The sequence below is a fragment of the Megascapheus bottae genome, chromosome 10, assembly GCF_031878675.1.
Source record: "Megascapheus bottae isolate mThoBot1 chromosome 10, mThoBot2.hap1, whole genome shotgun sequence".
Lineage (NCBI taxonomy): Eukaryota > Metazoa > Chordata > Mammalia > Rodentia > Geomyidae > Megascapheus > Megascapheus bottae.
Window position 1 is genome coordinate 56947932 of NC_143518.1, and position 22033 is coordinate 56969964.

The following is a 22033-nucleotide window of genomic DNA, read 5'->3' on the forward strand; positions in this document are numbered from 1 at the left end:
GGCTTCATGCATGCTAGGTAAGCACTCTACCACTAAGCCACAGTCCCCTTCTGCTTTTCTAAGACCTGACCGAGCTTCCAGAACCAAGAACCACAGACAGTTCTAGTTCCTTCTCCTGGGTCCATCTATCTAAATACTTTACCATGCTGTATTGTACTTCTGGGCTCCTGCAATTGCTCCATGTGTAGACACTGAGCTCCTTGAAGACAAGATGATTCATGGATTCTTATATCCAGCCAGAGAAGAATTCAGGCAAGACATGAAACATAGTGAAAGTAATAGTTAAGATTAAAGGAAAAAAGCTGGGCTCCAGCAGCTCAAGAGGCTGAGATCTGAGGATTGTGGTTTAAAGCCATCCTAGACAAATAGAACTCCAAGACTTTTATCTCCAATTAATCAGCAAAGAGCCAGAAGTGGAAGAGTTGTAGAGTCCTAGCCTTCAGTGAAAATGCTAAGGAAGAGCTTGAGGCTCTGAGTTCAAGCCTCAGTACTGAGAGAAGAAGAAGAGAAGAGAAGAGAAGAAGAAGAAGAAGAAGAAGAAGAAGAAGAAGAAGAAGAAGAAGAAGAGGAGGAGGAGGAGGAGGAGGAGGAGAGGAGGAGGAGGAGGAGGAGGAGGAGGAGGAGGAGGAGGAGGAGGAAGAGGAAGAGGAAGAGGAAGGAGGAGGAGGAGGAGGAGGAGGAGAAGAAGAAGAGAGGAGGAGGAGGAGCAGGAGAAGGAGGAGAAGAAGAAGAGGAGGAGGAGGAGGAGCAGGAGAAGGAGGAGGAGGAGGAGGAGGACGAGGAGAAGAAGAGGAGGAGGAGGAGGAGGAGGAGGAGGAGGAGGAGGAGAAGAAGAAGAAGAGGAGGAGGAGGAGGAGGAGGAGGAGGAGAAGAAGAAGAAGAAGAGGAGGAGGAGGAGGAGGAGGAGAAGAAGAAGAAGAGGAGAGGAGGAGGAGGAGGAGGGAGGAGGAGAAGAAGAAGAAGAAGAAGAGGAGGAGGAGGAGGAGGAGGAGCTATGCATTCTTTGGTCTCTTCCATTTGCTTCTTCTATGTCTGTTTTCTACAGGGAAGTAAGAATGGCATTCTAAAACATCCCTCCTCTCCTTTGCCACTATTTCAGGATTCAGGAGTGTCTGATTACATGTAGGTTAAGGCCTCTCCTTGTTAATAGGGCCCAGACCCTGACTCTCTCATCCCACCTCTTGCTTCTCCCCTGTAGGCCAATCTACTGTAGCTATACTGGTCTGCTGACTTCCTTTCCTTTTCTTCTCCTTAAGCCATTTTCTCCCTTCTTTGCATGCCTGGCTCCCTGGCACCCTCAGATTTACTGGGCCCCTACAAGGGGCCAAGTAATTCCCTGGGAGAAGGGATATGGGCTGGGGTTGGCACCAGTGACTCTGGTGAGCTTCCTTTCCTTTTTTTATAAACCACAAGGATTTAGTTATCTCCTCCTTTAAAAAAGAAAAAAAAAAGTCCAAAGCTGCCCACACCACCACCAACACTACAGTGTGGCTTTTTTCTTCGTCTTCTCCAAAACTAGTCTCAGAATGAGACAAAGCTACCTGCTTCCTAGCTGCCCCTTTCAGTTTCAGGGTTTAAACGCTAGACACTGCAGAGAAAGAGAGGACAATGGAAAATAACCACAGAGAAAGCTGCAGTCCTGAGACTGCGAGTTCCTCCAGCCGGGTCCTCAGTCTATAGTTAGCCTCTGACTTCCTCTCCTGGCAAGAACCACACCAGTTATCTAGGACAGTCCTGGTTTCAACACTTCATTGTCCGCTTGGGCCTCGTGATTTTCCCCAGCGTTCTCTCCTTCCTTCTCTTCTTTCTGGTCCCCAGGAGGGCTCTGTCCTTTCTCCATCCACCTCCCCCCTCAGCGGGAAAGAGCTAAGTCTGCCTCTTATCTTGTTCTACCACATAAAATCTGCCAGACTTTGTGCCAATTACCACCTTCTCCAAGCTTGTTTTTCCCCATCTGTAAGAGAGAAAAGAAGTCCGCAATTTGGCAGGGGTGCTAGCATTGTCCGTCATTTGTTAACCATTTCTCCACTCTTTCTTCTCAGGGTAGATAAGGAACGTGCTACTGTTTTCTAGCGCCCCCGCCCCCTCAAAGCCCAACAACCTCCAGGACTGCTGTGAATGATAAAACGCCTTAACCAAACATGAGCACGTGGGTATGGATGCCAGGCTCCGTTCTCCCGGCTCTGCTGTGTCCTGGAGGAAAGCCAGGTCAAAGCTGTAGGCGGGAGCACGGCGTCCATGAGGAGGAGGAGGTCCTCTTGGAAAGCAGTCTTCATGGGTCCCCCCTTCGACTGCAGCGGGGACACGCCCCAGGTATAGAATTTCCTCAGTGTGCAGTGGGGCAGAGGGCAGCTTGGAGGCTGGCTCCCCAGGATTTATTTCCCTCTCATCTCCTCGACACTCCCCTCACATCCTATTGGAATGTTCTCGTCTACTATGTTCCGCGTTGCCAAGCTAGGAACGGACTGAGTCTGACTCTCACCCAAGGGCCCAGCAGTGACCCAAGGCCACATTGGTAACAGCTCTTATGGGAGCATATCCAGGCCACCAAGTCTGTCCTGCCCTCCAGGTGGAACTTACAGTCAAGTGCCAACCTGGAGTTCATTTCCACTAAGGCCATTTCACCTCCTCCAGGCACTGGTTGGCAGGAGGAAGGTCACTTTCAGGACCAGAGCCTGCATTCTCTTGGGCTGTTGGGACAAACAAAGTCTGGCAACTAGGCTTGAGGGCCTAGTTGTTTCTGCTCTGGTCCTTATTGTCAGCGGAGGAATCAGTCTCTCTGTATGAGTTTCCTGTGGCTGCTGTAACAAGTTGTCACAAATTTTGGGAGGCTTCAAGCAATACCGAGTTGGTACATTACACTTCCAGGGATCAGAAGTCTGAGAAGAGGCTAACATGAAGTTGTCAGTAGGTCTGTGTTCCTTCAATAGGCTACAGAATATAATCTCTTACCTGGGCATTTTTACCTGCTAGAAGCCATCTGTGTACAGGCTGGAGATGTGATTCCGTGGAAGAGGGCTTTGAGGCTCTTGGTTTAATCCCAGCACTGTAGCAGATGTTAGAAGAGGGAAAAGAAGAGGAAGAAAAGGTGAGACAAAGAGGAGGTCCCTATGTCATGTGTTTATACCCTTCCTTCGTCTTCAAAGCACCTCACTCAAGAAAAACAACAAAAGCACCTCATTCTGAGGTCTGTTTCCATCAGTAACCCCCTTTTCTGTGTTCAACATGGAAACTTTTTGTGGTTACATTTGGTTCCCCATAATTTAAACTAACTTCCTTATTTGAGGTTCTTAGACATATTGCCCGAGTAAGGAAACATTCACCAACATTGGGAACTAAGATGAGGGAACCAAAGTTATCTCTGCCACAATCTCTTCACACTTATTTTCTGGGCTCTGGGGTGGGGATATTCTACTATTCTGTTCCACCTCACCCACCACAATCTACCCTAACCCAACCTTCCCATCCCTTCCTTCTCTTTTCCATCCCATTCCACCCCATCCCACCGCATCCCATCCCATCCCATCCCACCGCATCCCATCCCACCCCACACCACCCCATCCCACCCCATCCCATCCCATCCCATCCATCCCATCTCATCCCATCCCATCCCCATCCCATCCCATCCCACCCCATCCCATCCCACACCATCCCATCCCATCCCATCCCATCCCCATCCCATCCCATCCCATCCCCATCGCATCCCATCCCCATCGCATCCCATCCCATCCCACCCCATCCCATCCCACACCACCCCATCCCACCCCATCCCATCCAATCCCATCCCATTCCCATCCCATCCCACCCCACCCCAACCCATCCCCATCCCATCCCCATCCCATCCCATCCCATCCCACACCACCCCATCCCACCCCATCCCATCCAATCCCATCCCATCCCACCCCATCCCATCCCATCCCATCCCATCCCATCCCATCCCCATCCCATCCCATCCCATCCCCATCCCATCCATCCCATCCCATCCCACACCACCCCATCCCACCCCATCCCATCCAATCCCATCCCATCCCCATCCCATCCCACCCCATCCCCATCCCATCCCATCCCCATCCCATCCCATCCCATCCCATCCCATTCCCATCCCATCCCATCCCATTCCCATCCCATCCCATCCCCATCCCATCCCATCCCATCCCATCCCATTCCCATCCCATCCCATCCCCATCCCATCCCATCCCATCCCCATCCCATCCCATCCCATCCCACACCACCCCATCCCACCCCATCCCATCCAATCCCATCCCATTCCCATCCAATCCCATCCCATTCCCATCCCATCCCATCCCATCCCATTCCCATCCCATCCCATCCCCATCCCATCCCATCCCATCCCCATCCCATCCCATCCCATCCCACACCACCCCATCCCACCCCATCCCATCCAATCCCATCCCATTCCCATCCCATCCCATCCCACACCACCCCATCCCACCCCATCCCATCCAATCCCATCCCATTCCCATCCCATCCCATCCCATCCCATCCCATTCCCATCCCATCCCCATCCCATCCCATCCCATCCCCATCCCATCCCATCCCATCCCACACCACCCCATCCCACCCCATCCCATCCAATCCCATCCCATTCCCATCCCATCCCACCCCACCCCAACCCATCCCCATCCCATCCCCATCCCATCCCATCCCACACCACCCCATCCCATCCCATCCCATCCCACCCCATCCCATCCCATCCCATCCCATCCCATCCCATCCCATCACACCCCATCCCATCCCATCCCATCCCATCCCACCCCATCCCATCCCCATCCCATCCCCATCCCATCCCCATCCCATCCCATCCCATCCCATCCCCATCCCATCCCATCCCATCCCATCCCCATCCCATCCCATCCCATCCCATCCCACCCCATCCCCATCCCATCCCATCCCATCCCATCCCATCCCACCCCATCCCATCCCATCCCATCCCATCCCACCCCACCCCATCCCACCCCATCCCCATCCCATCCCATCCCATCCCATCCCACCCCATCCCACCCCATCCCATCCCATCCCATCCCATCCCATCCCACCCCATCCCCATCCCATCCCATCCCATCCCATCCCCATCCCATCCCATCCCCATCCCATCCCACCCCATCCCACCCCATCCCCATCCCATCCCATCCCATCCCACCCCATCCCACCCCATCCCCATCCCATCCCATCCCATCCCATCCCCATCCCATCCCATCCCATCCCATCCCACCCCATCCCACCCCATCCCCATCCCATCCCATCCCATCCCATCCCATTCCCATCCCATCCCATCCCCATCCCATCCCATCCCACCCCATCCCACCCCATCCCCATCCCATCCCATCCCATCCCATCCCATCCCATCCCCATCCCATCCCATCCCCATCCCCATCCCATCCCATCCCCATCCCATCCCATCCCATCCCATCCCACCCCATCCCACCCCATCCCCATCCCATCCCATCCCATCCCATCCCATTCCCATCCCATCCCACCCCATCCCACCCCATCCCCATCCCATCCCATCCCCATCCCATCCCATCCCATCCCCATCCCATCCCCATCCCATCCCACCCCACCCCATCCCATCCCATCCCATCCCCATCCCATCCCATCCCATCCCATCCCATCCCACCCCATCCCCATCCCATCCCATCCCATCCCCATCCCATCCCATCCCACCCCACCCCATCCCATCCCATCCCATCCCCATCCCATCCCATCCCATCCCATCCCATCCCACCCCATCCCACCCCATCCTCATCCCATCCCATCCCATCCCCATCCCATCCCATCCCATCCCATCCCATCCCACCCCATCCCACCCCATCCCCATCCCATCCCATCCCCATCCCATCCCATCCCATCCCATCCCCATCCCATCCCATCCCATCCCATCCCACCCCACCCCATTCCACCCCATCCCATCCCATCTCATTCCTTCCCTTTCCTTCCCATCCCATCCCACCCCACCCCACCTTATCCTGTCATGTCCCCTCCCTTCTCCTCCTCTCTTCCCTTCCCCTCCCTTTTTACATCCCCCCCTTTCCTTCCTTCCCCTCGGCTCCTTTCCTCTCAGTTTTAAAAATATCTAAGGATGACAGAGAGGTCTCAAGAGTTCTTGGTGTTACCTGATTCACCTCTAGCCTCCTCCTTATGTGCTCCTAACTTCAGTGCTTATCTGAGAAGTCACAAATCATCTGGACTGTAGAAGTAGTTGCACCACAGAGCCTTGAGTCAGGGGTGCTGCAGGAAAGCAAAGACACTGCAGTGTGTCTCAGTAAAAAGTGCCTGCATAGCAAGTACAAGGCCCCGTGTTCAAACACCAAGAGCTCTAGCAAACATGGTCACCACCGAGGACACTTTACCATGGCTAAACCTTCCCATAGCACCCTAGGCACGCAGGAAAACAGAACAAACCGACAGTCGTCCCAAACAACAGTCCCCAAATAGTCAGCCTGGACTGTGTCCTAGATCCTTGGACTCCAGAACAAAAGCAGTATGATGCCTGAGGTTTGCATTCCCAGAGTCTGAGGACATGTGTCAATACAAGAAGCACCTGGGAACAGCGCTGTTTTCCATCCGGAATACATACTTGCCTTGCGTTTCTTTCTTTTGTGGTAAGTACTGGAACTTGAACTCAGGACCTGTGTACGGTCTCTTCTCTTTTTCACTCAAGGCTGACACTCTACCACTTGAACCACAGCCATACTTCTGCCTCCCCCCTACCCCCGGTTCATTGAACAAGATATGAGAAAAATTACCTCTCCTACAAATATGAAAAAAAATGTCCTGCAGACAAATTGACATAATCTTTCCATTTCTGGAGGGAATCAGGTTTGTGGAAGATGAGAAGGGACGCCTATCCCTTGGGAAGAGATTGAGTCTGTTACATAAACAGGAAGAATTCTAACTACAATCTGTGTGCAGTAATGCATGCAGTGCTAATGTAAATCCAATATCAAGCCAACTTTATTAAAACAATTTAACATGCAACATTGCTTCTTTGAAACTCATTATTTGTAAGTATTTTAAACCCTAGAAAATAAACTTTAGTTCCCTTTGGGCCATCTGAGCTTATTGTCTTTTATTGTTTTTCTTTATATTCTGGCTTACCAAGAACATTTTTGGTCTAAGACAAAGTCATCCTGTTTTTCCCCTTTATAGAAAATAAAATCAATTATTTTTTAGACATAGTCTCCCTATTGTTACAGTTTTGGTTTTTTTCTTTTTTTTTTGCCAGTCCTGGGCTTGAGCTCAGGGCCTGAGCACTGTCCTTGGAATTTCTCAAGGCTAGAGCTCTACCACTTGAGCCTCAGCACCACTTCTGGCTTTTTCTAAGTATGTGGTACCAAGGAATTGAACCCGGGTCTTCGTGCATGCTAGGCAAGCACTTTAACCACTAGGCCAAACTCCAGCCCTATTGTTACAGTTTTAAAAAAAATCTTTTTCAAAAAAAAAAAAAAAAACCAACAACAGAGAAGTCCATGAAACTCTTTGTTGTCTTCAAAACTAACCAGCAATATGCTGGAAGTAGAGGTGTGACTCAGGTGGTAGAGTGCCAGTCTTGAAAAGGCTAAGCAGGAGTGTAAGGCCCTGAGTTCAAGCCCCAGTACTGGCATACAAAAAAGTATGTATATGAACATAAACTCTTGTCTCCAAAACTAACCAGTCTAACCTAAGTAAATTAATGCTAGTTATTTTTCTACCAGCAAAAATAATGGAAGATGTTGAGTGCCAGTGGCTTATTCCTGTAATCCTAGCTACTCAGGAGGCTGAGATCTGGAGATCCCGGTTCAAAGCCAGCCCAGGCAGGAAAGCCCATGAGACTCTTATCTCCAATTAACCACCAGAAAAAACAGAAATGGAGCTGTGGCTTAAAGTGGTAGAGTGCTGGCTTTGAGCAAAAACCTTCAGGGATAACACCCAGGCCCTGAGTTCAAGCTCCACGACCAATAGAAAGGAAGGAAGGAAGAGAAATCATAGCAATTCAAAATAACTGAGCTTTTAGGGCACAAGGGGGATTCAAGTGATGGAACATCTGCACAGCAAGCACACGGCCCCGAGTTCAAACCCCAGTACCACCAAAAACAAACAGTTGGGATGTATATGAGGAAACAAACTAGGATGTAGGGCTTGTTTTCACAGTGATGCTAGAACCAGGAAAAAAAGCATAAAGCTGATTTTAAGCCAAAATTATTTTTTAAAACAGCTTAATTTTTTCAGAAGGGAGGGAGAAAAGGAAGGAAGGAAGGAAGGAAGGAAGGAAGGAAGGAAGGAAGGAAGGAAGGAAGGAAGGGAGGGAGGGAGGGAGGGAGGGAGGGAGGGAGGGAGGGAAGGAAACACTTCACTGATGGCCATCAACCATGAGTTCTCTAGAAAATACTGCTCATGCTTTATGACTTACAGATTTCTGGCCTTACAGGTTACAAATAATGCCATTTCCTGGCAAGCCAGGAATATTAGCAAATATGGAAATCTAAGAGATAATAGCACCAATAAGAATTACATAAAATTACCTGGCACCCACAAGTGCCAATGCTAAGGTGCTCTTGACAAAGTCCCCAGACAGAAGCTTCCTGGGGGCTTCATTTCACCTGGCTCTAGTTCTGAACCAGCAGTGTGCCAATCCACAGCTCTCTTGTCAAACAGAAGTAAATGCTGGTCAAATAAAACAAAACTGCTTAATGATGCCATACAAGAGAATTGTCAAGCCATTGACAGGCTTCAAAGTAAGATTTTCTCATGAGAAAGGAACCCATTGAACTAAGCACTATTTCTCTTAGCTTTGCTTTATGACTATGGACCACCCGACCACTGCAAGGTATGCATGGGGAGAGTGGGCATGGGCAAGGACCCTGGGAAACCCCCAAATGAGCAGGTTAGCCTGACGGATTCTAGACTCTGCAATGACAAGCTTTGACTTCCTCCCATGAATTTGCAGTCCTGACAAAACTGGTTTGGTACCTGGTTTTTGCCAGGCTGCCAACTGAAGATGTGTGGTCACTGTGGAGAACTTACTAGAACACAGCTAGTTTACATGATCCTGGCAGCCTTGCTCATTTTTTCCCCTCTTAGTATTTGCTTTGCCTTTGGCAAGCCGTTCTTTCTGAACTCTGACTGCTTTTCGCGTGTCACAGTTTGTATTCTTTACTATTGCATATTTGCCTGTGCAGGGGCTTGAACTCAGTGCTTTGAGCTCTCACTTAGGCTTTTTCTACTCAAGCCTGGTACTCTATAAATTGAGCCACATCTCCATTTCCAGTTTTCTGCCAGTTAAATGTAGATAAGACTTTCACAGACTGCCCAGGCTGTCTTCAATCACCATCCTCAGATCTCAGCCTCCCGAGTAGCTAGGGTTACAGGTGTGAGCTGTTAGTCCCTTGTCTAAATGTTTCTGCCTCTTCTTGAATGTCTCCTTCTCCTTCTCCTTCTTCCTCTTCCCTTCCTCTCCTCTCTTCCTCCTCCTCCTCCTCCTCCTCACTCCTCCTCCTCCTGTTCCTCCTCCTCCTCCTCCTCCTCTTCCTCCTCCTCCTCCTCCTCCTCTTCCTCCTCCTCCTCCTCCTTCTTCTTCTTTCTTTCTTTCCAGTCATAGGGCTTGAATTCAGGGCCTGAGTGCTGTCCTTGGGCTTTCCTTAAAGCTAGTGCTTTTCCAAGTGAGCCATAGCACCACTTTTGGCTTTTTCTGTATATGTGGTACTGAGGGATCAAACTCAGGGCTTCATATATGCTAGGCAAGCACTCTACCACTAGGCCATGCTCCTAACCACTCCCTCCACCCTTTTGAATGTTTTCATAAGTATCTATTACACAACACAAAATGGCATGGGCAGAAGCCAGTCCTGACCTTACTGACTGCACAGTGGCTAATGAGGCAGATGTTAATAGACCCTCACGTCCATACATACTTGTGCTGGGCTATAATGGCCCTCTCAAGGGGCTGTTTTTACTTGAAATGAGGCACTTGCAAGCTTCTATCAGGAGTACTTCAGACCAGCTGTGTCAAGCTGTCTCTGAGGGAAGAGGGTAGGAGATGGAGAACACACACACACACACACACACACACACACACACACACACACACACACACACACACGCCATCAAGAAAGCTATGATCAAGTGGGATGTTAACACCCAGAAATCTGAGAGACTGAAGTGGCCCAGGTTCTGGCTCAGCATATTTATTTACTTATACAAAGTCGGGTTTTTTTTGTTTTTGTTTTTATTTTTATAAGGAAGGGAAGAGATAGATCAAGATATTTATAATAAGTTGGATGCACTGGGTGAAGGAAACTTTGGCAATACAGGAAACAGAAGGCCTGTGGTTAGAGACAGCTGAGCTCAAGGCCTAGCTTAAAGGTGAAGATGAGAAAAACATCTTTTTTCTATGCCTTGTGGCTGTCAGCTATTGCCACTTGAGGCTGCGGGCAGGAGTCACAAGGCTCGAGACTCTTGCCCCAAGAACTCAGTCTCTCGCTCCCATCACAGAAAGATGGGGACAAACCCCCCAAAGATGGAGCTGAGGGCCTGGAGTTTGGCCTAGTGGTAGAGTGCTTGCCTAGCATGCACAAAGACCCGGGTTCAATTCCTCAGCACCACACACATAGGAAAAAAAAAAGCTAGAAGTGGTGTTGAGGCTCAAAGGTAGAGCTCTAGCCTTGAGAGAAGTCCAAGGACAGTGCTTAGGCCCTGAGTTCAAGCCCCACAACCGGCACACACATAAAAATTGTTTCCCTCCAGGGTAGGCAAAACCTTTGCTAAAAAAGGGCTGAGCTCCTTAACCTAGAGCAGCTCCGAAAGCACACCTTAGGGCCTGGGCTTCTAGAGAACCTGCTCCAAACATAATGTACATGTTACTTAATGTGCATGAACAAAGGACAAAAAATCCCTAGTCTCTGACCTGGGATCTGACAGCATTCGTGGAATTGCAGCTGCTCATCTCAAAGACTTTCAAAAGGCATAAACCTCAGGCCCTTCCTAGCTGCTTGAGTGGAGTAGAGGGTGGGGAAGGATGTGAGATGAGAAGGAAGGAAATGACCCATGGGTCCCTTGTTTGGGACAGAACCTGGAGCAAACAATCCTGGCCATTTGTTGTGACAATGCCACTATCCTATAGAATGTGGAGTTAATAAACTGAGCTTAAGGGCTCACTGGACCAGAAGCCAAGGCTTCCCAAGCCTATGGGATAATTTTAATGACGATAGAGATGAAAATAGGAAGTGTTTTCTTCACATCTTGCATCCTGTTGGGAGAATTTTACTTCTATCAGAGATAGAAGGAAGTCCTTCTTGCAGTGCTCCCCAAGTAAACAGGGAAAAATTCTCATTGGCTGTTATTGCTTTCAATCATCACAGGTACAAAAGAGGCCAGTGACCTTAAAGAAAGAAGTAAGGAACTCCTCACAGAATCTGACTCTGTATTAGCTGTGTGTAGACTTACAGGGGCTGTTGGGGCTTTAGAAGAAAAGAAAGGGAGAGATGGAGAGAGAAGTGGAGCCAGGGACAGCCTTCCAAAGAGGCTATCTGGTCATTTCCTAACACTGTTGTAAAAAACAAAGGGACTTGATTGAGAAGCCCTTTTGGCTTCTGGCTGTTGGAGTTCTAAACTCTTCCCTCACTGTGAATTAATTTATAGTATACAAAGAATGGAGTTATCCTGCATCTTTGGTCAAAACAATCAAAAAGGAGGAGGCAAAGGGGGAGAGGGTGAGGTGGGGCGGGGGGGAAGAGAACAAGGAAAAAGAGGAGAGAAGGATCCAGAAACAGGAGCCAAACCACACAGAGCTCCTTTAAGCCAAGTTTGTGTGGCTGATGGGGGTTGTGGTTGTGGTTCAGGGGATGGACGCCAGGGCCTCTGACAAAGCTGAGTGGCTCTTGCTCTTGCCATGGGCTTAGGGAAGGGCTGCTTCCTGCTCCTCCCTGATGGGGGCGCTCTGGCTTGCCCCTGGTCCTAAGTGACTCCTGTGTTTAGTCCATGCTCCTTCACCATGGTCCCGGCTTGTCACCATCCTCTCACTCATCTTAGTCGGCGTTTTAGAAGGGTGGAGCAAGTATCAGGCCTCAAAACATTCTCAGAAATTTCTCTGGCTTCTTTCCCATTTGGTTAATCAGCGCAAATACTGCTAAAAGGATGAGAGGTGGTACATGCGCACTCAGCCCTTAGGTTCTCCGGCCCTTGTCTGGACCATGTCAGGGAACAGCCACAAGACAGACTTTGCGAGGGGAGGGCCAGCCAAGAGGCACTATAATAACAGCCTTGTTTGAGGCCTGTGGCTGACGTCATTCCGTTCTGCCAGCGTCAATCTGGCAACAGGCCTGGGCAGAGGGGCTGGAGGAGCACAGGTAGTAACTGCCAGAGAAGCTGGGAAGCTATTGGAAATCACAAGTGGCCAGGAAAGAGGGAGCAGGAGGAAGGTCTTGGAAATGTGGCCAAGTCATATATGGGAACCCCTTTGTCATGCACCCTAAGTTGGATGGCCATGCTGCTGGCAAGTGCATTAGGAAGGCCTGGTGTAAAGTTTTCAAAATTCCAGGCTTTCTCAATCCACTCATAGACCACAGGACGCCTCCGCCTCCTCTTGCTAGCCTAGGGATTGACAAACAGCTCAGTTCCTATAAAGGACCTGTGTGGGACTGTAGTTGTGGGGTGGGGGTGGGGAGTGGGGTGCAGCAGGATGGTATAAGAAGGAAGTGTGGGGCCCAGGGAAGAGGCCCTAGGCAGTGAGGTCCCAGGAGCCAGCAGGCACTAGGGGAATGCCAGGCATACGCTGCTCAGCTGCAGCCAGGATGGGCCCCAGGATGGCTTCTGCAGGTCTCTGGGCTGGCCAAGGCCAGTTGGATGAGGGTGGGGTAGAGGCTGTGAAGAGTCCAGGCTGAGGGCTATGGGGAGGGGGGAGGGAGAGGAAGGGGGAAGGAAGAGGCTAGTGTCTTCCTTTCCTGGGGAGAGGGTGGGAAGGATGGATGCACCTTCCTGGAGTCTGACCCTGGATTTCCCTTCAGGCTTTGTGGTCCTGTTGCTGCTCCAGTTCTGTGAGTACCCCACCCCCATCCACCCCGCAGCTCCACAGTCTGACTCCTGGAGTGGGGTGCAGGCTCAGGCCATGGAGAAAGAGCTCTTGGCATAGGGGAACACTCTTCCGATTCCTTCTATCACCCAAATGCTGAGAAATACTCATGCTTGTTAAAGCAAGAGGATGAGAACCTGGGAATCTATCTCATCACTCTTTACTCTTTATATTTGGATTTCTTTTTCAAAAACTAACAAACTTGAAAAGGCTCTGCTTCCGTGAAGGCCTTGGGCAGCAGCCCAGGGGATCCAGTTCCAGGAGATGTCCAGACAAGTGATGTCCACTGCCCGTCCCTGTTACCTAGGACTTCATTGGCAGTAGGAAGAATCTGAATGAGAGACGAGGAGGGATTTCCAGTTCCCTCATAACAAACAGTGTGCCCCCAGACTGGGGACTCCATCCTGGAAGAGAGCCCAGCTAGGGACTCTTCCACATGGAGACAGAAGAGACAGACAGCAGCTATCTTGAGTCATAGACCCCACTGCATGGCCAAGCTTGAAGGCCAACGGCCTTGTGACTTTGGAGGTCTTGAGCCAAATCCCTGCCTTCCCCCAAGCCTCTGCCTCCAGGAAGTCCTCAGTGCTGGCACTTAGTCCCATTTCCCATTTACTCATCACCCCCTCCCCCGGCTTACCCTAGCATGCAATGCTGCCTGCAAGTCTACAGTGTGTCCATCCACTGCCTGAGAGCTTTTCCAAGCATTTGCAGAATAGCCCTTGTTTCCATCTGACAGGGGGTGCCCCAGAGGCAGGGAACTTGAGACAGCAGCCCTCACTCAAGAAATCTCATTTTGGAGATTGGAGTGGGGACTTAGCTGATAGAGCACTAGCCCATGAACAAAAGCGTCAGGTGCTGAGTTCTCATTTTGCTCACAGCTCTGCCCATCACTGCCCCTTCCCACCCCACCCCACTGGTGCTCTGCCAGGTCTCCATTGGAATCCTGGCTCTGGCTTTACCCTGATTTCTCCCTCAGGCTCTGCCTACAAACTGGTTTGCTATTACACCAACTGGTCCCAGTACCGGGAAGGAGAGGGGCGCTGCTTCCCGGATGCCATCAACCACCGCCTCTGCACCCACATCATCTATAGCTTCGCCAACATAAGCAACAACGAGATTGAAATCTGGGAGTGGAATGATGTAACCCTCTATGGCATGCTCAATGCACTCAAAACCAGGTCTGATCATGGGCTGGCCGAGACAGGAGCGGGAGCTGGGCAGCTCTGCTCACTCGGACCTGGGAGGACCACAGGACCCTCCTCTGGGTGGACAATGGGAGGAGGTGGTGAAAGGTGGGAGCTGAGTAGGGCTGGGGTGATAAGAGAATAGCTTGCAGGAGGTGCCACAGAGCTTCCTGGCCAGGGGCCATCTTCCGGGAGATGGAAGATACTCATCTTGTTTTGCTCCTCCCCACGAGGGGAGCCAGAACAGGCAGCTGAACTCAGAGGACCCGCCACCGAGTCTGTGCCCTCCCAAAACATTGAATCTGGAATCGGAGGACACCAGAGCCATTCCCAGCCTCTCACCCCAAGCTGGAACTCTCATGGCCTCCCTGACACACGCACTTCCTTCCCTTCTGACCCTCTTCCTCACCCCACAGGAACTCCAACCTGAAGACCCTTCTATCTGTCGGAGGATGGACCTTTGGCTCACAAAGGTAGGACCCATTCTTGAAGCAGAATGGAGAAATAAGGAGAACAATGACTCCAGACTGGCCCGGCACAGAGGCCTAAATATACTTTATATATTTGAGAAACCAATGCCGAGAGGGAGAAGGCCTTTCCGAGAGTCACCCTTCTTCCTGTTGCCTGCCCATGCTCTTGCATCTCAAACCTAAACACTAGGAACTTCCAGAGCTGATGTGATAGAGCAGAAGGAGTAGGGGGAAACATGGGATTCGGGAGGACGCCTTGAGGTAGCGAGAGTTGGAGCAAGCTCTTAGAAGGAGGGAGGCTGTGCCGTCGTAGGTTGCTAATTACCCAGGTAATCCAATGCTCTATGCAGTCTGACATGACCCTGCTTAGGGACAACACTGACTGAATTTAGGACCGGTGTGAAGTAGGAGTGAAAATGGGGATCATGTGGATCCAGGCTTCTTGTGCCTGGCGTTTGGAGCTGTCCCAGCTAGGCCCGCCAGAGCTGGAGGCCTCAGATCCCCTTTTGTCCCGGGCATGGAGACCCCTCTGCGAGGCCAGGGCATCTGCATCTCGATGTTGAACATTCTCTGGGTGATTTCTGTCCTAGATTTTCCAGGATTGCCTCCAACATCCAGAGACGCAAGAAATTCATCCAGTCCGTGCCCAAGTTTCTGAGGGCACATGGCTTTGATGGGCTGGATATTGCCTGGCTGTACCCTAGACGGAGAGACAAGCGGCATTTTACCACCCTGATCAAGGTGCTCAGAAGCTCAAGAGGAGGCAGGGAAGAGGATGGGCAGGTGTCAGGATATGGGGGGGGGGAGAGAGAGAGAAACAGAGAGAGAGAGAGAGAGAGAGAGAGAGAGAGAGAGAGAGCAGTGGGACTTGAACTCAGGGCCTAGGTTAGGTTCTGTCCCTAAGTGTTTTTTGCTCTACCACTTGAGCCACAACTCCACTTCTGGCCTTTTGTTGGTTAGTTAGAGATATGAGTCTCTCAGATTTCTCTGCCCAGGCTATCAGGATGAGGTCAGAGCAAACAGGGAAGGTCAGAGGCTTTGGTGTCTCTCTGCAAATCTCTTCCATGTCGCTGGGACCTCTTCTACTCACCTGACTTTCTCCCACTCAGGAATTGAAAGCCGAGTTCACAAAGGAAGTCCAGCCGGGTTCAGAGCAGCTCTTGCTCAGCGCTGCATTGTCTGCAGGCAAAGTCACCATCGACAATAGCTATGACATTAGGCAAATAGCTCGGTGAGTCCCCTGCCTGGGCTCCCTCCCCTCCCAGCCTCTGAACACACCCCTCCCGGGCCTAGCTTCCAAAAAAGATTCAGGAGACTAGACTTCTGGACTCTTCTTCCAAAGTCTCGCTGTGTGAACTCTTCCTCCCCCCCCCCCCCAACCACCAATACTTGGCCTCAGTTTCATCATCTGCCAAGAGGAGAAGCCCTGTCCTTCCTCCCCCCGCCACCCACTTGGGGAGCTGTTGACCAGTTAAGAAAATTTCTATGAATATATTTTGGCAAAGGAAGAAGGTATACACTCACCAGCTAGTCCCATAGATTTTCTCCATAACAGGCTCTGTGCTAGGCCCAGGAGAGGGACCACAGCACAAGAATCCCTTTCAGGTCTAGAATGCTGGGAAGTCCTCAAAGACCCCTACCCCACAGGCAGGCCCCTGCTCCTTATGTGTGTGAGTTTTGTTGCCAGTAGCCACAAGGAGTATCTCCCACGCACTCAGGCAGACAGAGAGAAATCCAATGACATTTAGCATGTGTTGAGGATATTCCTTAGAGACTCAGGAGGGCAGGGAGGTAGTTCGGACATTTACCCCCGATGTCTGAAGTTCACTGGATGCCATCCACCTCCCGATCCTCTCCAGCCTTTGATCCTGATGCCTGCCCTGCTAGTGTGACTGTCCAAGTTTGCTTTCACCAAGCCCAGCCTGTAGAGAGTGGAGGGTTGAGGAGAGGTGGAGCCCAGTCCCACATCTGAGCTCGGCTCTCCCATAGCAGCCTGTATTGATACAAGGGTGCTCCTGGAACCCAGGACCCCATTCCAGTGTAGCTCAAGAACGGCAAGCACTGGACAACTGGCTTTCAGACTCATGGTCTGTCTGTCAGCTGTCTATGCCCTGATCACATCCTGCTGAGGGCCTTGGATGTGAGGCCAAGAGCTTTTCTCATTTCCCGTCTTGCCTCCCTCCCCGTCCCCCCAGACACCTGGATTTCATGAACATCCTGGCCTACGATTTCCACGGAGCCTGGCATCAGACCACAGGGCATCACAGCCCATTGTTCCGGGGCCAGCTGGATGCCAGTCCTGACAGATTCAGCAATGTTGTGGGTACCTGGAAGATGGGAATAGGGAGGGGACCACAAAACCCTGCCCCTGTGTCAGGCATTGGTGGATCACACTTGTAATCCCAGCTACTCAGGAGGCTAAGATCTGAGGTTCACAGTTCAAAGCCAGTCCAGGCAGCAAAGGCCATAAGACTCTTATCCAGTTAACCATCGTTTCAAAACAATGAAAGAAAAAGGAAGGAAGGAAGGAAGGAAGGAAGGAAGGAAGGAAGGAAGGAATTATAAGTGGAGCTGTGATTCAAGTAGCAGTGTGTTAACCTTGAGCCTTAAAGCTCAAGAACAGTGCCCAGGCCCTGGGTTCAAGCCCCAGGAGAGTCCTGCAGGGCAGTGGCCAGGACTCCCATTTCACAGATGAGAAAACTCCGGGAATGTAGCCTATGGGGAGAACCCAGGGGAGGCAGCAGGAGCAGAATGGAGAGAGACAGGTGAGGGGGTGGGGGGAGGAATGGGGGACGCAGGCTCAGAGGACATCTAGCCAGCCTTAACCTACCACTTGTTTGCTGTGCATCCTGTGCCAGTCACTGAATTTCTGCATCTGTCACTCAAGAACCCCTTCCTGTGCCTGAAAGGGGCTTTTCTGGAATGAAACTTAAACATCCCTTATAAGCTGATATCTGGTTCCCAGAAGAGCCTGGGATCCCAGGTGCATGGCGTAACTGCACACACCTGGCTGGCAGCGAGGTTCACAGCAGGAGATCGCCTCGTGACTCAAGCACCACCTATTTTACTAACTGAGCCTCTTGTTCCTTGTGCTCCCAGGACTTTGCTGTGGGGTACATGCTGAGTCTGGGGGCCCCTGCCAACAAGCTGGTGATGGGCATCCCCACCTTTGGGAAGAGCTTCACGCTGGCTTCTTCTGAGACGGGCGTCAGGGCCCCAGTCTCAGGGCAGGGAATACCAGGCCGCTTCACCAAGGAGGCGGGGACCCTCGCTTACTATGAGGTAATGGACAGGAGGAGATGCTAAGATTTCCCCAACACCATCAAGAGCCCCAGGGAAAGGGGGCCTCATGTCCCACCTCCACCTTTTCTCCTTGGGAAACAAAAACATGCTCTGTTGGCTTAGAATTTCCAAGAAAGAAGAAAGGGAGGGGCATGACTTCTGCTATTAAAAATCTCCAGCAGGCACAATCACCATTAAAGTTCCAGAATATTCCTCTAGACACCGAGCTGGGATCTCCCTTTCATGAGTAACGTCCAAGAGGCAAAGCCTGTGTTTCAGGCAGCCCCTGATACTCTGTGAGGCCTGGATGCACCCTCACCATTTCTCATAACCTTGTTTAGGAGGCAGGCAGAGCTCAGTGGCTCATGCCTGTAATCCTAGCTACTTGGGAAGCTGAGACCAGAAGGATTGGAATCTGCCAGCTCAGGCAAAAAAAAGTTCAACCCTCAGTTCAACCAATAAAAAGCTTAGCTCAGTGTACACTCCTGCCGTCTCTTATGGAAAGTGTAAATAGGAGGACTATGGTCTAGGCTAGCTCAGCTACACAGGAAGAACCTATTCAAAAAATAAAGTATGAGGAAGGAATAATGAAAACTAACAATATACCTGGCCTAACTTGTGGGATGCCTGCCTAGAAAGCACAAGGTCCTGAGTTCCAAACTGGAACTACCAGAAAGAAACTTAGTTTTGAAGAAGGTAACCAGACTCCTTAAATCCTTCTGTCTACAATAGCTGAACTTAGGGGCATTTGCATCTGCTTTTCATATTTGTGTGAGGCCTGTAGACCTGAGCAGAGTGCTGCAGACTGAAGCGAGTGTAGGGGATTGGGGTGGCCTGCCAAATCCCCCCACAACCCCTGCTGTGTTCTCTGCTCAGATCTGTGACTTCCTCCATGGAGCAACTGTTCACAGAATCCTCGGTCAGCAGGTCCCCTATGCCACCAAAGGCAACCAGTGGGTGGGGTATGATGACGTGGAGAGCGTCAAAAGCAAGGTAGGCTTCCCCAGGCCACGCCCAGCAATAAGATGGGGAGGAGGCCCTGCTGCCGACGGCCAGACTCCGTCCTCTGCTCCAGGGCTAGGTTGGGTGCTGGGTCTCCGGTGTGAGCCGGGCACCATTGCATAGTCCCTTACACACACCCTGCCCCAGAGAACTCAGTCGCGCCCCTGACTGTCCCCACCAGGTGCAGTACCTGAAAAACAGGCAGCTGGCGGGCGCCATGGTGTGGTCCCTGGACTTGGATGATTTCCGGGGCACCTTCTGTGGCCAGAATCTTCGCTTCCCACTCACCAACGCCATCAAGGATGCACTCGAGGCCGCCTAGCTGCTTCTTCTGCTACATAGCAGAGGCCATGGAGGCTCTGACTCCAGCTGGCCAGGATCCAGATCAACTGTCCTGCTATGTCCCCCAACTGAGCCTCAGTTTACCTCCCTTGGAAGCCATGCAGAGGGCCACAGACATCACTGAGCTTGGAGCTCAGCCCTGGTAGTCAGGGAGGGTCTGTGGGGTCAGAGAGGGCCTTGCACGCCAGCACAGTGTTAAGACACAGGGTTGGGAGGTGGATGAGAGGGAATGCTCACACTCGAGCCCCAGTGCTCCCATCAAAGGGCACCATCTGGCAGGCCGTGTCACCATGTAGGCCAGCATCCCAGGAGAGGCGATGGCCATACTAATTATACCCCCTGCAAAGCCCAGCTTGAAACCTCCACTTAGGAATATAATCGCATCTCCCTTCCCGCTTCCCTTTCCTAATTCCACAGCTGCTCAATAAAGAACCCCAGTGCAACAGCAGGTGCCACATGGTTCTATTTCGGTGGGTACACTGGACCTCTGGGCTCATCGCCCCCATCTTCTGACTTTTCTATATTCTTTTCATTTCTCTTTCCTTCCTTTTCTGTGTGCAGTTTGGGAGGTAGAACTAAGGGCTTTGTTCTTTCTAGGCAAAAACTGGTCCTGGGGCTTGAGCTCAGGGCTGGGTGTTGCCCTTAGCTTTTTTGCTGAAGCCTATTATTCTACCACTTGAGCCACAGCTCCAATTCTAGCTCTCTCCTGGTTAACTGGTGATAAGAGTCTCACTGCCTGAGCTGGCTTTGAACTGGATCCTCAGATTTCAGCCTCCCGAGTAGCTAGGATTACAGGCATAAACCATTAGTCTCCAGCTTCAAGGCAAGGTCTTGAGCCACATTTTTTGCTTTTAGTTTTTCAAATAGGGTCTCTACTAACTTTGTCTGGGCTGGGCTCAGACAGAAATCTTCCTACCTCCCCATCCCCAGAGGCTGGGACCAAGATGCAGTAACATGCACAACTCCCCGCCTTTTCTAGATTCTCCTCTCTGAGGCTTGGGAGCCCTGAACTTGTAGAGTCACGGCCACCATGTGCTCTGCTGGCCCCCCAGGGAGCCAAAACAGGAGCAACAGCTGCAGATCCACCTGCCTTGAGCTTGAGCTTCACCTAAGCCTGACAGTGGCCTCATACACACTGAAGTCACAGCATCTAGATTTCCACACTAAGCTCCTTCTTGAAAGAAACTGCTTCTATTGCTTGAACGCCAGCAACTCCAGGAAAAAAAAAGTCCTCCATCTCAGCATGTCATGTCTTCCAGAAGGTGGTGAGAGCTCCTCGCAGGGCTGGATTAGAGAACATGGAACCCCAGGACCCCCAGTGCTGAAGGGAAAGATGGACCTCCTCTCAGATGGTCTCTAGACTGTTCCAGGGACCCCCAGGCACAACCCATTTCATGGCTGGGCTGGAGCTGTAGGCTGCCCCAGTGCTGTCCTTGTCCCCAGGCCTCTGCTTGTGCAGAGATCAAAGCAGCCCTGCTCCAGCATTGGGGGAAGTGGGAAGATGGATGGGAGAGGATCAGCTGGGCAGCCGAAGAGGTGGAGATGTACCCCCTCCACCCCAGACTGCCAGGCTCCAGACATGACTTTCTCCAAACCAGCCCAGATATTAAGGAGAACTAACTTCTGAATTCTCCCAGGGGTTGGGTTGAACTATGATTTGGGGATGGGAAAGCAAATGCCAACATGCTGCCCTGAAATCTGAACCCACTGGATCTGGGCAGATGCAGTGAATGCCAAGGTCATGGCTCCTTGCTGAAGGTAAGGAACCTGGCCAGAGCCTTCAGGGGGACCTAGCACGTCACTGGGTCCACTGGGTCTGGTGCCCCTCAGCCTTGCCATGGCCTGCCCCCGCACACAGGGGCTTTGAAAGCCAGAACTGTAAGCCCCCGCAGGCAGCCGGCCTCACCCCACAGCCCCCCCTTCACCCTAGCTTGGGACAGACTCTCCAGGCTGACTCAGGGTCCTGCCCAGTTTAGTCACATTTGCTTATAGCTGCAGAGTCAGAAGCCAAGGATCGTGTCTCTAGAGCCTGATCAGCAGGACATGGAGCCACCTGGCAGAGGACATGGGCACCCAGGCAGGACGGGATTCAGAGGCTCCCAGGCTCTCATCTGTCACTCCCTACAGCAGGATTCAGAGGCCACCCCTGCTCCTGGAAGGGGTAGATTCTGCATGCTGTTGGGAAGCATTAATAAGTTACGTCTGCTTTTTTTTTTTTCTTATTTGTTGGTATGTGTGCTTCTAGGATTTGAACTTAGGACCTCAAACTTGCGAGGCAGGTAATCTTACCATTCAAGCCACAGCCCTCACTTTCTTGCTGTAATTATTTCTATGGTAGGGTCCCAAGTTTTCACCTAGCCAGGCTTGGATTGTGATATTTCTATTTACGATTTCCAGGTCGCTGAGGTGATGGGTATAAGACGCCATGCCTGATTTACTGATTGAGATGGAGTCTTGCTAACTTTTTACCAGGGCTGCCTTCAAACAGCTATTCTCCCAATCTCTTCTTCCCGAGTAGCAAGGATTATTGCTGCGAGTCACAGAGCCTGGTAATATTTGTGTATTTTGAAATCACAGGACACAGTACATGCTAAAGAGCCCACAACACGTGTTTGTTATTTTGGGTGAAGGGCAGAAAACCAAGCCCGTCACTCTGTGGCCCTTTGAGTTGACCGCGGCCTTGCTCT

The 22033-nt window shown here is 51.3% G+C and overlaps 1 protein-coding gene across 1 annotated transcript; it reads left to right on the forward strand.

Moving 5' to 3' along the window:
• Nucleotides 1-12693: 12693 nt before the first annotated feature.
• Nucleotides 12694-19789, forward strand: Chi3l1 (chitinase 3 like 1). The gene is made up of 10 exons (XM_090341390.1): nucleotides 12694-12813; nucleotides 13002-13031; nucleotides 14043-14244; nucleotides 14667-14723; nucleotides 15311-15461; nucleotides 15830-15951; nucleotides 16916-17039; nucleotides 17820-18002; nucleotides 18879-18995; nucleotides 19186-19789. Exons 1-10 carry the CDS (start codon nucleotides 12756-12758, stop codon nucleotides 19324-19326), a joined length of 1185 nt encoding a protein of 394 aa, XP_090197516.1. The 5' UTR covers nucleotides 12694-12755; the 3' UTR covers nucleotides 19327-19789.
• The last annotated feature ends 2244 nt before the right edge of the window (nucleotides 19790-22033 follow it).